We start from the raw sequence: 13252 nt of genomic DNA on the forward strand, positions 1-13252 counted from the left end.
TATGGCGTTGGAGAGAGGCAGGTGTGTATATATGGCGTGGGAGAGAGTCAGGTGTGTATATATGGCGTGGGAGAGAGAGGCAGGTGTGTATATATGGCGTTGGAGAGAGGCAGGTGTGTATATATGGCGTGGGAGAGAGTCAGGTGTGTATATATGGCGTGGGAGAGAGAGGCAGGTGTGTATATATGGCGTGGGAGAGAGAGGAGGATATATATTACGAGAGAGAGAGTTTATACTATATGCTGGTGAGCAGTCATCCTGGCAGGTGTGTGAGGCCTTTGTCATGTCTTAACAGACATTATTGCCTCTACATCTGACTGCTGCTTGTGGCTTCTCAGTCGGGTGTTGTGGACGCCGTACACACACACCTGACTTTACATGAGGAGGTCTTTACTAGGTGTTATTACCGCTGTACATCTGACAATCACCTGGTTTGGTCTCAGCACATGTAACCAACCCATACCTGACTTATACCTGTGCTGATCTCAGCCAGTTTGTCTGACCTCCGTACACCTGACATGCACATGTGTCGGCCTCAGTCATATGTTAATATCCCAGGACGTATTCGTCGACAAGGCCTCGAAGCCCTTGTGCCAAACCACTTTGACCATTGATGGTCTCATTTATAAACAAGTGAATGGTTTAACCATTAGTTTTCCTTACAGGTATCCTATTTGTGAATTTTGACATAGTTACAACGAGAAGAAAGCCCTTGTTGACATGGATCTTAAACCTGACATCTGCAGTAGGGATCTTAATGTCAGTCTTGCAGATACTTGTCACGACACGCTGGCTATTGCTTAAGGAAGATTTGCAACAATGGTTCTTGCTTAGTTGCACTTAAGAGTTGGAGACTAGAGGTAAGTGGCTTTTCCTAGGTGTAAGGAAAAGCCTAGAAAACAATAGCCGATAATAGCCAAGGTGTAAGGTCTAAATAAAACTCAAACTAGGTTTCTTAATTTTTCCTAGAGTTCTTATTTTTTTCCTAGGTTTCTAGATTTTTCCTAGGTTTCCACTATTCCTAAGAGGAATAGTGGCTTTCACACTAAGGGAACCAAGCTAGGAATGTACCTTAATGCCAGTGGTGAGTGCCATGACAGGGAGAAGGGAATTGTTGTCCAAGCTTATGTCAACCGTGCTCTCTCACACAGCTCCAGGTGGAAGCAGGTTGATGGGGGCCTCAGTACACCCAGGCAGGTCTTGGGCAGTAATATGGGGCAGGATTCACGAAGCAGTTACGCAAGTACTTACGAACCTAGGGCCAGATTCACGAAGCTGTTACGCAAGTACTTACGAACCTGGGGCAATCTGGAATCCCAGGTTCGTAAGTGCTTGTGTAACTGCTTCGTGAATCTGTCCCCAGGTTCGCAAGTACTTGGTAACTGCTTCGTGAATCTGGCCCCAGGTTCGTAAGTGCTTGTGTAACTGCTTCGTGAATCTGGCCCCAGGTTCGTAAGTGCTTGCGTAACTGCTTCGTGAATCTGGCCCCAGGTTCGTAAGTGCTTGCGTAACTGCTTCGTGAATCTGGCCCCAGGTTCGTAAGTGCTTGCGTAACTGCTTCGTGAATCTGGCCCCAGGTTCGTAAGTACTTGCGTAACTGCTTCGTGAATCTGGCCCCAGGTTCGTAAGTGCTTGCGTAACTGCTTCGTGAATCTGGCCCCAGGTTCGTAAGTGCTTGCGTAACTGCTTCGTGAATCTGGCCCCAGGTTCGTAAGTGCTTGCGTAACTGCTTCGTGAATCTGGCCCCAGGTTCGTAAGTACTTGCGTAACTGCTTCGTGAATCTGGCCCCAGGTTCGTAAGTGCTTGCGTAACTGCTTCGTGAATCTGGCCCCAGGTTCGTAAGTACTTGCGTAACTGCTTCGTGAATCTGGCCCCAGGTTCGTAAGTACTTGCGTAACTGCTTCGTGAATCTGGCCCCAGGTTCGTAAGTGCTTGCGTAACTGCTTCGTGAATCTGGCCCCAGGTTCGTAAGTGCTTGCGTAACTGCTTCGTGAATCTGGCCCCAGGTTCGTAAGTACTTGCGTAACTGCTTCGTGAATCTGGCCCCAGGTTCGTAAGTACTTGCGTAACTGCTTCGTGAATCTGGCCCCCAGGTTCGTAAGTACTTGCGTAACTGCTTCGTGAATCTGGCCCCAGGTTCGTAAGTACTTGCGTAACTGCTTCGTGAATCTGGCCCCAGGTTCGTAAGTGCTTGCGTAACTGCTTCGTGAATCTGGCCCCAGGTTCGTAAGTGCTTGCGTAACTGCTTCGTGAATCTGGCCCCAGGTTCGTAAGTACTTGCGTAACTGCTTCGTGAATCTGGCCCCCAGGTTCGTAAGTACTTGCGTAACTGCTTCGTGAATCTGGCCCCAGGTTCGTAAGTACTTGCGTAACTGCTTCGTGAACCTTGCCCCAGGTTCGTAAGTGCTTGCGTAACTGCTTCGTGAATCTGGCCCCAGGTTCGTAAGTGCTTGCGTAACTGCTTCGTGAATCTGGCCCAAGGTTATTCCAAACCTCATATCAAAGGCATCATTAATTGGAAAGTGAAGTGTTATGCTAACTCGGGGGAAAGTGCCCTGAAGGGCGTAATCCACAGGAAAGTGAGCCTTACAGTCACTATACATAAGATGTATATATACTATATGTATATATCAACATATACTACAAGAGCAATATGTCTTGATGTAGACAAATGTCTGTTTATACCACTATATGGTCTGTCATCCTTAAAGATCTCAGTATATAGCCAAGATGACAACATCACTGCCAAGGTTGCCTGGTTAAGCACAAGCAGCAAGGTTATCTTCTTCTTGAGGTTATCTTGAGATGATTTCGGGGTTTAAGTGTCCCCGCGGCCCGGTCCTCGACCAGGCCTCCACCCCCAGGAAGCAGCCCGTGACAGCTGACTAACTCCCAGGTACCTATTTACTGCTAGGTAACAGAGGCCTAGAGGTGAAATAAACTCTGCCCATTGTTTCTCGCCGGCGCCCCGGATCGAACCCGGGATTACAGGATCACACGTCCAGTGTTCTGTCCGCTCAGCCACCGGCTTTCTCAAGGCTCCACCAAACACCACATCATTTTTACACACCACCAGACCATCACTAGAGATATCCTGACCAACAATGCTGAAATAATAGATACAATGAGAGTAGAAGATTAGACATGGCCGAAGCACTACATGTTAAACACATCCGGCTATCAACAGCTAGCTCACACTGAGGTAGGTCCTTGGTTCAGCTACAAGAGGACGCTGGAGGCGTTTCCCCTCTGGATATATATATATATATATATATATATATATATATATATATATATATGTATATATATATATATATATATATATATATATATATATATATATATATATATAATCACAGCCAAGTATTAAGATGCCAGCTAACACAGCAACACTCTACCATCTTGTACACCAAGACGGAACCTCTGGCATACTTCCCCAACCATCGTAAGAACGTATAGGCAGTTAGGAGTCTGTAAGTGACCTCTTGACCCGCGGGACACTCTCCGTTATATATATATATATATATATATATATATATATATATATATATATATATATATATATATATATATATATATATAGATGCTCCAGCTATAAATTGCATTCACTATAGTGCTCTGCCGCTGGAAATGTTGACCGGGCTCAATGAAACGCCCCCAGATCATAATAGAACTGTGAAATGTAGAGTTGGAGAGTTAGTTTTCCAACCATTTTCCATATATATTATGTCTGCCAGAAGGTCCGCTAGCCAAGTATACAAATATGTTGACGCAAGAGATGCCTTCCATTTTCCATTTGCATTCAGCGCTTTGATGACATGTAATTGCTGGTTTCTTTACTGGCTGTAACCGCCTGTAATTGCCTCGTTACAACTGCCTCAACTACTGACCCCATTCAATTGACCTCTGACTCGAGTACAAAACGGCCTGAATAATTAAGTGTCAGATACCTTACCGTCTTAAATTGTAGAGAAAAGTCTTAAATTATAGAGAAAAATCTTAAATTATAGAGAAAAGTCTTAAATTATAGAGAAAAATCTTAAATTATAGAGAAAAGTCTTAAATTATAGAGAAAAATCTTAAATTATAGAGAAAAGTCTTAAATTATAGAGAAAAATCTTAAATTATAGAGAAAAGTCTTAAATTATTGAGAAAAGTTTGTAATGACCAAAGTCTGATGTACACTACAGAAATGACTTTTTAATCCCATGTCAAAATTAGGGTAAGAAAAACAGATGATTGAGAAAATAAAAATAATAAAAAAATGAATTCTAAAAAAATCGTATATTTGAGGGACTAAAAAAAAAAAGTTGATGTAAAAAAAAAATCTTGAAAATCCCAAATCGCTGTTGTTGTTGTAAGTGCATAATGGTTGAGAATGACTTGAATTCATCTGTAAGACAAAAACAAAACTTTAATCATAAATGGAGGTTAAGATGGCACTCCTGGAGGGTAAGAGACGGGGAGGAGAGAAGGAGAAGAGAAGGAGGAGGAGAGAAGGAAAGATTAAGGTAACTGAGAAGAATTCAAGTCATGAGAAGAGTAGAGAGAATAGGAAGTAGATGAGTAACTGTGAAGAAGAGAGGAGAAGAATAAGAGGAGGAGTTCAGACCAGGATAAGAGGAGCTGGGGCATCTTAAGAGGGAGTAAGAGGAGCTGGGGCATCTTAAGAGGGAGGAAGAGGAGCTAGAGCATCTTAAGAGGGAGGAAGAGGAGCTGGGGCATCTTAAGAGGGAGGAAGAGGAGCTGGGGCATCTTAAGAGGGAGGAAGAGGAGCTGGGGCATCCTCAGAGGGAGGAAGAGGAGCTGGGGCATCTTAAGAGGGAGGAAGAGGAGCTGGGGCATCTTAAGAGGGAGGAAGAGGAGCTGGGACATCTTAAGAGGGAGGAAGAGGAGCTGGGGCATCTTAAGAGGGAGAAAGAGGAGCTGGAGCATCTTCAGAGGGAGAAAGAGGAGCTGGGGCATCTTAAGAGGGAGGGAGAGGAGCTGGGGCATCTTAAGAGGGAGGAAGAGGAGCTGGGGCATCTTAAGAGGGAGGAAGAGGAGCTGGGGCATCTTAAGAGGGAGGAAGAGGAGCTGGGGCATCTTAAGAGGGAGGAAGAGGAGCTGGGGCATCTTAAGAGGGAGGAAGAGGAGCTGGGGCATCTTAAGAGGGAGGAAGAGGAGCTGGGACATCTTAAGAGGGAGGAAGAGGAGCTGGGGCATCTTAAGAGGGAGGAAGAGGAGCTGGGGCATCTTAAGAGGGAGGAAGAGGAGCTGGGGCATCTTAAGAGGGATTAAGAAGCGTGCAGGGCATCAAGACAACACACACAACACAAACAATCATCTCCTCTCCCTCTAACTATCTCACACAAACAACAGCTTCACCAAAATCAAACAATGACGTCATAGGTGACGTCACACCTTGTGCAATACCATGACTCAAACTCAAGATGTAAACTGAGACATGTCTTAGGGTTAGGTTGAGTTGGGACGGGGGCTTTTGGGTTGACTTAAAGAACACCAATTTAGACTGGTCAGAATTGGCTTAGGCCTTAGACCCTATTTATTGATTTATTTTGCCCGACCGGAGAGCACTGCGCCGTCACCATCCTTGCTTCTTTGTATAATAATTGTATATAATAACATATACTGTATTGTTACCTGCGAAACCTGTACATCTTTCTTCAATCATGGCGGGTTAGTTTGTATTTATGAAATGGGTTACGAGTTCCGAAGAGCTTCGAGGTTGTCTATAGCAATCATATCCTTGGGTCGAGGACGACCTCGTAATGTTCTCAAGTTTGTAAACTGTACAGTAGATAGAGATTAAGTCGTCATGATAGATAAATCCAGGCCATAAGATGTCGTAATTAGTCCAAATCTCTTAAGATATCATAAACTACAAGAAAATGGTATGTTTCAACGACCAACACACACCCACACACACACACACACACACACACACACACACACACACACACACACACACACACACACACACACACACACACACACACACACACCCACACACACACACACTATTGTGTGTATATGAAAGAGACGCAGTTGTGGAGTGCCTGGGCAAAGAGAGGAAGATAAAAAGATGGCCTCAAAACTCCCCATATGACTGACAAGTAAAGGAATGAAAAACCCGTCGAGGAGTTAATGAGACAAAGAGGAGGCTTAAGCCGTCACGCTGGAAGAGGGATGGGTGTAAAAGGTGGCGTAGGAATGGGTTGGTGGGAGTAAATGATGGAATAGGAATTACGGGAGAGAAGATATAGTGGTCGGGCGTGAAGAGGTGTATGAGGGAGTTTCTATACATAGTGGGGTGAAAAGTGGGGTTGTAGGAGAGTATACATAGTGTATTGGAGCTGTGTGAGGTGAGAGCACCTTGAGGCACTGTGGGGTTCAGGGCAGCGATGCCTGGGTGTATAGGGACACCTGGGTGTATAGAAACACCTGGGTGTATGGGAAATTTCACTTCCCACTTCCCACGGATTTTGGAGATACCGCCTTGGGAGTTGATGTCCTTTTATTGGGAGCAATGTGACCGACTTCGGCTCGTCCATGCTGGTCACCGACCTTTCACCAGTCACCCTGCAAAGTTGGGTAACACTAGCCATAGGCATCTGATCTCCATCCTTGTATAGACTACTCACTCTAGTGTATGAGAGATCAGTGAGTCCTGTTGAGTGGAGAGAGAGTGTTTTATGACACTCTTGAAGTGTATGAGTTGTGTTATGAGTGTGTGATGAGTGTGAGATGAGTGTGAGAGGGTCTCCAAGGCTGTGAGGAGACACCCGTGAGGTTTTTCCTGCCTCACACTTTTTGTTAGTCTCTAATGAAGGGGGGTGAGGATGAGACGCAGGAGCGGGGCCGCTTGTGCATTCCCTTCCTTGTAGGGGACCAGATGTTCCATCCTTGTAGGGACCGGATGTTCCATCCTTGTAGGAACCGAATGTTCCATCCTTGTAGGAACCGGATGTTCCATACTTGTAGGGACCTGATGTTCCATCCTTGTAGGGACCTGATGTTCCATCCTTGTAGGGACCGGATGTTCCATCCTTGTAGGAACCGGATGTTCCATGCTTGTAGGGACCAGATGTTCCATCCTTGTAGGAACCGGATGTTCCATCCTTGTAGGGACCGAATGTTCCATCCTTGTAGGAACCAGATGTTCCATCCTTGTAGGGACCGGATGTTCCATCCTTGTAGGGACCTGATGTTCCATCCTTGTAGGAACCAGATGTTCCATCCTTGTAGGGACCGGATGTTCCATCCTTGTAGGGACCTGATGTTCCATCCATGTAGGGACCGGATGTTCCATCCTTGTAGGGACCTGATGTTCTATCCTTGTAGGAACCGGATGTTCCATCCTTGTAGGGACCGAATGTTCCATCCTTGTAGGAACCAGATGTTCCATCCTTGTAGGGACCGGATGTTCCATCCTTGTAGGGACCTGATGTTCCATCCTTGTAGGGACCAGATGTTCCATCCTTGTAGGGACCGGATGTTCCATCCTTGTAGGGACCTGATGTTCCATCCTTGTAGGGACCGGATGTTCCATCCTTGTAGGGACCAGATGTTCCATCCTTGTAGGAACCGGATGTTCCATCCTTGTAGGGACCGAATGTTCCATCCTTGTAGGAACCAGATGTTCCATCCTTGTAGGGACCGGATGTTCCATCCTTGTAGGGACCTGATGTTCCATCCTTGTAGGAACCAGATGTTCCATCCTTGTAGGGACCGGATGTTCCATCCTTGTAGGGACCTGATGTTCCATCCTTGTAGGGACCGGATGTTCCATCCTTGTAGGAACCGGATGTTCCATCCCTGTAGGGGGACCAGATGTTCCATCCTTGTAGGGACCGGATGTTCCATCCTTGTAGGGACCGGATGTTCCATCCTTGTAGGGACCGGATGTTCCATCCTTGTAGGGACCGGATGTTCCATCCTTGTAGGAACCGGATGTTCCATCCTTGTAGGAACCGGATGTTCCTTCCTTGTAGCGACCGGATGTTCCTTCCTTGTAGGAACCGGATGTTCCATCCTTGTAGGGACCGGATGTTCCATCCTTGTAGGGACCAGATGTTCCATCCTTGTAGGGACCGGATGTTCCATCCTTGTAGGGACCGGATGTTCCTTCCTTGTAGGAACCGGATGTTCCATCCTTGTAGGGACCAGATGTTCCTTCCTTGTAGCGACCGGATGTTCCATCCTTGTAGGGACCAGATGTTCCATCCTTGTAGGGACCAGATGTTCCTTCCTTGTAGGGACCGGATGTTCCATCCTTGTAGGAACCGGATGTTCCATCCCTGTAGGGACCGGATGTTCCATCCTTGTAGGGACCGGATGTTCCATCCTTGTAGCGACCGGATGTTCCATCCTTGTAGGGACCAGATGTTCCATCCTTGTAGGGACCAGATGTTCCATCCTTGTAGGGACCGGATGTTCCATCCTTGTAGGGACCAGATGTTCCATCCTTGTAGGAACCGGATGTTCCATCCTTGTAGGGACCAGATGTTCCATCCTTGTAGGGACCGGATGTTCCATCCTTGTAGCGACCGGATGTTCCATCCTTGTAGGGACCAGATGTTCCATCCTTGTAGGGACCAGATGTTCCATCCTTGTAGGGACCGGATGTTCCATCCTTGTAGGGACCAGATGTTCCATCCTTGTAGGGACCGGATGTTCCATCCTTGTAGCGACCGGATGTTCCTTCCTTGTAGGAACCGGATGTTCCATCCTTGTAGGGACCGGATGTTCCATCCTTGTAGGGACCAGATGTTCCTTCCTTGTAGGGACCAGATGTTCCATCCTTGTAGGGACCGGATGTTCCATCCTTGTAGGGACCGGATGTTCCATCCTTGTAGGGACCGGATGTTCCATCCTTGTAGGGACCAGATGTTCCTTCCTTGTAGGGACCGGATGTTCCATCCTTGTAGGGACCGGATGTTCCATCCTTGTAGGGACCTGATGTTCCATCCTTGTAGGGACCGGATGTTCCATCCTTGTAGGGACCGGATGTTCCATCCTTGTAGGGACCGGATGTTCCATCCTTGTAGGAACCGGATGTTCCATCCTTGTAGGGACCAGATGTTCCATCCTTGTAGGGACCGGATGTTCCATCCTTGAAGGGACCGGATGTTCCATCCTTGTAGGGACCGGATGTTCCATCCTTGTAGGGACCGGATGTTCCATCCTTGTAGGGACCGGATGTTCCATCCTTGTAGGGACCGGATGTTCCATCCTTGTAGGGACCGGATGTTCCATCCTTGTAGGGACCAGATGTTCCTTCCTTGTAGGGACCGGATGTTCCATCCTTGTAGGGACCGGATGTTCCATCCTTGTAGGGACCTGATGTTCCATCCTTGTAGGGACCGGATGTTCCATCCTTGTAGGAACCGGATGTTCCATCCTTGTAGGGACCGGATGTTCCATCCTTGTAGGGACCGGATGTTCCATCCTTGTAGGAACCGGATGTTCCATCCTTGTAGGGACCGGATGTTCCATCCTTGTAGGGACCGGATGTTCCATCCTTGTAGGGACCGAATGTTCCATCCTTGTAGGGACCGGATGTTCCATCCTTGAAGGGACCAGATGGTCCATCCTTGTAGGGACCGGATGTTCCATCCTTGTAGGGATCGGATGTTCCATCCTTGTAGGGACCGGATGTTCCATCCTTGTAGGGACCGGATGTTCCATCCTTGTAGGGACCGGATGTTCCATCCTTGTAGGGACCGGATGTTCCATCCTTGTAGGGACCGGATGTTCCATCCTTGTAGGGACCAGATGTTCCATCCTTGTAGGGACCAGATGTTCCATCCTTGTAGGGACCGGATGTTCCATCCTTGTAGGGACCAGATGTTCCATCCTTGTAGGGACCGGATGTTCCATCCTTGTAGGGACCGGATGTTCCATCCTTGTAGGGACCGGATGTTCCATCCTTGTAGGGACCGGATGTTCCATCCTTGTAGGGACCGGATGTTCCATCCTTGTAGGGACCGGATGTTCCATCCTTGTAGGGACCGGATGTTCCATCCTTGTAGGGACCGGATGTTCCATCCTTCCAAGTGACATTGACACCAGCCAATCAGAGCTAACGCTGGCTCCGTCCGGGGCTGTCATTGGCTGAGCTTAGCATCGCAGAAGTAGCTTGTCTGTAAACTAAGGTGAAAGGTCAAGTCCTTAGCGTTGTCCTCGTCTCTTGCGTATACAGGACCATTATACATTGTATAATGTATTACGTATATGTATCTCTTGCGTATACAGGACCATTATACATTGTATAATGTATTACGTATATGTATCTCTTGCGTATACAGGACCATTATACATTGTATAATGTATTACGTATATGTGTCTCTTGCGTATACAGGACCATTATACATTGTATAATGTATTACGTATATGTATCTCTTGCGTACACAGGACCATACATTTCAGTTGATTGACAGTTGAGAGGCGGGACCAAAGAGCCAAAGCTCAACCCCCGCAATCACAATTAGGTGAGTACATAACACTATCCATTATACAGGACTCGTTAAACCACCCATTACACAGGACCCGTGACACCCACCCATTACACAGGACTTTAAACCAGGCAAGTCACAAATGTACAAAATGTCCCGTTTTCTTTTCCGTGGGGTCCTGTGGAAGGCTAGGACTGACCAGCCTATTCTCACTAGCGTTCCCTCAACGTCAAGAAACCGTCGTACTAAAGTGCCCTTATCCTAACCTACCAGAGGACCCACAACAGAAAACGGGACTGAAGGTCAATTTCGCGAGCCGCTGTCAATTTTCTAGTACGTCATAAATGCGACGTGCTGTTAGGAGAACGGGGGTTGAGGATGAGGCTCTGTAGTGCGACCGTTTTTTGACGTAGGGAACGCTGGGCGAGGACGGGCTGCGTAGAGGGTCAAGAATTAACATAACCACGATAACGGGTTTTCCTGTAAAAGATATATGTATTGTTTTTCCTCTCCAGCGTGATCGTTGAGTGAGATAGCAAGGACGGCCTCGTCAGCTTAGTTTCTTTCACTCTTTCAATTCTTTATTTTGAGTTCTTTCAGTTTCAGCACAGAGATGTGTAGATGGGAGTTTCGTAATAGGGAAGGAAGGCCTGAAGGTTGTCATATCGTGTGTGTGTGTGTGTGTGTGTGTGTGTGTGTGTGTGTGTGTGTGTGTGTGTGTGTGTGTGTGTGTATGTGTGTGTGTGTGTACACTTACCTATTTGTGCTTGCGGGGGTTGTGCTTTGACTCTTTGGTCCCGCCTCTCAACCGTCAATCAACTGGTGTACAGGTTCCTGAGCCTACTGGGTTCTATCATATCTACACTTGAAACTGTGTATGGAGTCAGCCTCCACCACATCACTGCCTAATGCATTCCATCTGTTAACTACTCTGACACTGAAAAAGTTCTTTCTGACGTCCCTGTGGCTCATGTGGGTACTCAATTTCACCTGTGTCCCCATGTTCGCGTCCCACCAGTGTTGAATAGTTTATCCTTGTTTACCCGGTCGATTCCCCTAAGGATTTTTCTCTCCTTACTCTTCTGTCTTCCAGTGTTGTGAGGTACATTTCCCGCAGCCTTTCCTCGTAACTCATGCCTCTTAGTTCTGGGACTAGTCTAGTGAACCTCTGAACCTTTTCCAGCTTCGTCTTGTGCTTGACAAGATACGGGCTCCATGCTGGGGCCGCATACTCCAGGATTGGTCTTACATATGTGGTATACAAGATTCTGAATGATTCCTTACACAGGTTCCTGAACGCTGTTCTGATGTTAGCCAGCCTCGCATATGCCGCAGACGTTATTCTTTTTATGTGGGCTTCAGGAGACAGGTTTGGTGTGATATCAACCCCTAGATCTTTCTCTCTGTCTGTTTCATGAAGTACTTCATTTCTTATTCTGTATCCTGTGTCTGGCCTCCTGTTTCCAAAGTCTAGTTTCATTACTTTGTATATACTCGGGTTGAACTTTAGCAGCCATTCTGTTTAGTTGGACCATTCATTCAGTCTGTCTAAATCATCTTGTAGCCTCCTACTATCATCACCTGTTTCAATCCTCCTCATAATTTTTGCATCATCAGCAAACAGTGAAAGAAACGAGTTTATGACTTCTGGGAGATCATTTACATATATCAGAAACAGTATAGGTCTAAGGATTGACCCCTGCGGGACTCCACTCGTAACGTCTCGCCAATCCGAGACCTCACCCCTCACAGTGACTCGCTGTCTTCTGTTGGATAAGGGAGTATCCTTAACCTTCTGATTCACTCCTGCCTGTATCTCCAGCTTTCGCACTAGTCTCTGGTGTGGAACTGTGTCAAAAGCTTCCTGGCAATTCAAAAATATGCAGTCTGCCCACCCTTCTCTTTCTTGCCTTATTGTTGTTGCCTGATCGTAGAATTCAATTAACCCTGTGAGGCATGACTTGCCATCCCTGAAACCATGTTGATGCTGTGTTACAAAGTTCTTTCTCTCCAGATGTTCCACTAGCTTTTTTTATACAATTTCCTCCATTAGCTTGCATGGTATGCAGGTTAGGGACACTGGCCTGTAGTTCAGTGCCTCCTGTCTATCCCCTTTTTTGTATATCGGGACTACGTTTGCCGCATTCCAAATTTTTGGCAGTTCACCTGTTACCAGCGATTTGTTATACATCATGGAGAGTGGCAGGCACAGTCCTTCTGCTCATTCCGTTAGTATCCATGGCGATATTTCATCTGGGTCTATAGTCTCTGTCACATCCAACTCTAGCAAGTGCTTCCTTACATCCCCACTGGTAATCCCAAATTCCTCTAGTGGTGTCTGGTTAACTATTCCTTCTCCTATCTTTGGAACTTCTCCTTGCTCTAATGTGAAGACTTCCTGGAATTTCATATTGAGTTCCTCCCACCCTTCCTTGTCGTTTATAGTGAATCTGTCTGCCCCTATCCTCAGTTTCATTACCTGTTCCTTCACTGTTGTTTTTCTCCTGATGTGACTGTGCAGCAATTTGGGTTGAGCCTTAGCCTTGCTTGCTATGTCGTTTTCATATTGCCCTTCTGCCTCTCTTCTCACCCTGACGTATTCATTCCTGGCTCTCTGGTAACCTTCTCTGCTCTCAAGTGTCCTGTTATTTCAATAGTTTCTCCACGCTCTTTTACTTTGTTGCTTAGCTAGCTTACATCTCTGATTAAACCATGGGTTTCTCATCTGCATTTCATTTTTTAACTTTTGGGCCGAGATAAACTTTTCTGCTGTCTCCTTGCACTTCTACATGAT

At 46.6% G+C, this 13252-nt stretch overlaps 2 protein-coding genes across 2 annotated transcripts in view; one reads left to right on the top strand and one right to left on the bottom strand.

Annotated features, from left to right (window-relative positions):
- Positions 1–4437: 4437 nt before the first annotated feature.
- On the top strand, positions 4438–5281 carry LOC123772006 (involucrin-like). The gene is made up of 2 exons (XM_069337507.1): positions 4438–4512; positions 4673–5281. The coding sequence occupies exons 1-2, from the start codon at positions 4438–4440 to the stop codon at positions 5279–5281; spliced, it is 684 nt and encodes a 227-aa protein (XP_069193608.1).
- A 423-nt stretch (positions 5282–5704) lies between these two features.
- Positions 5705–13252, bottom strand: part of LOC138372190 (collagen alpha-1(I) chain-like) — an 11689-nt gene continuing 4141 nt past the window's right edge. The window contains exons 2-4 of the mRNA XM_069337508.1: positions 7928–10052; positions 6646–7844; positions 5705–5791 (exon numbers count right to left, since the gene is read on the bottom strand). Of these exons, the coding sequence (XP_069193609.1) occupies positions 5705–5791; positions 6646–7844; positions 7928–10052 (3411 nt within the window). The remainder of the gene's footprint in view (positions 5792–6645; positions 7845–7927; positions 10053–13252) is intronic.

This window comes from Procambarus clarkii, chromosome 38, assembly GCF_040958095.1.
Source record: "Procambarus clarkii isolate CNS0578487 chromosome 38, FALCON_Pclarkii_2.0, whole genome shotgun sequence".
In the NCBI taxonomy this organism is placed as follows: Eukaryota; Metazoa; Arthropoda; class Malacostraca; order Decapoda; family Cambaridae; genus Procambarus; species Procambarus clarkii.

What these genes read in the sequence shown, in the direction of transcription:
- LOC123772006 (XM_069337507.1), top strand. Translation starts at nt 4,438, where the DNA reads ATGGCACTCCTGGAGGGTAAGAGACGGGGAGGAGAGAAGGAGAAGAGA. An exon ending in GGAGAGAAGGAAAGATTAAG is followed by an intron (nt 4,513 to 4,672) that starts GTAACTGAGAAG and finishes GGGCATCTTAAG; the next exon opens with AGGGAGGAAGAGGAGCTAGA.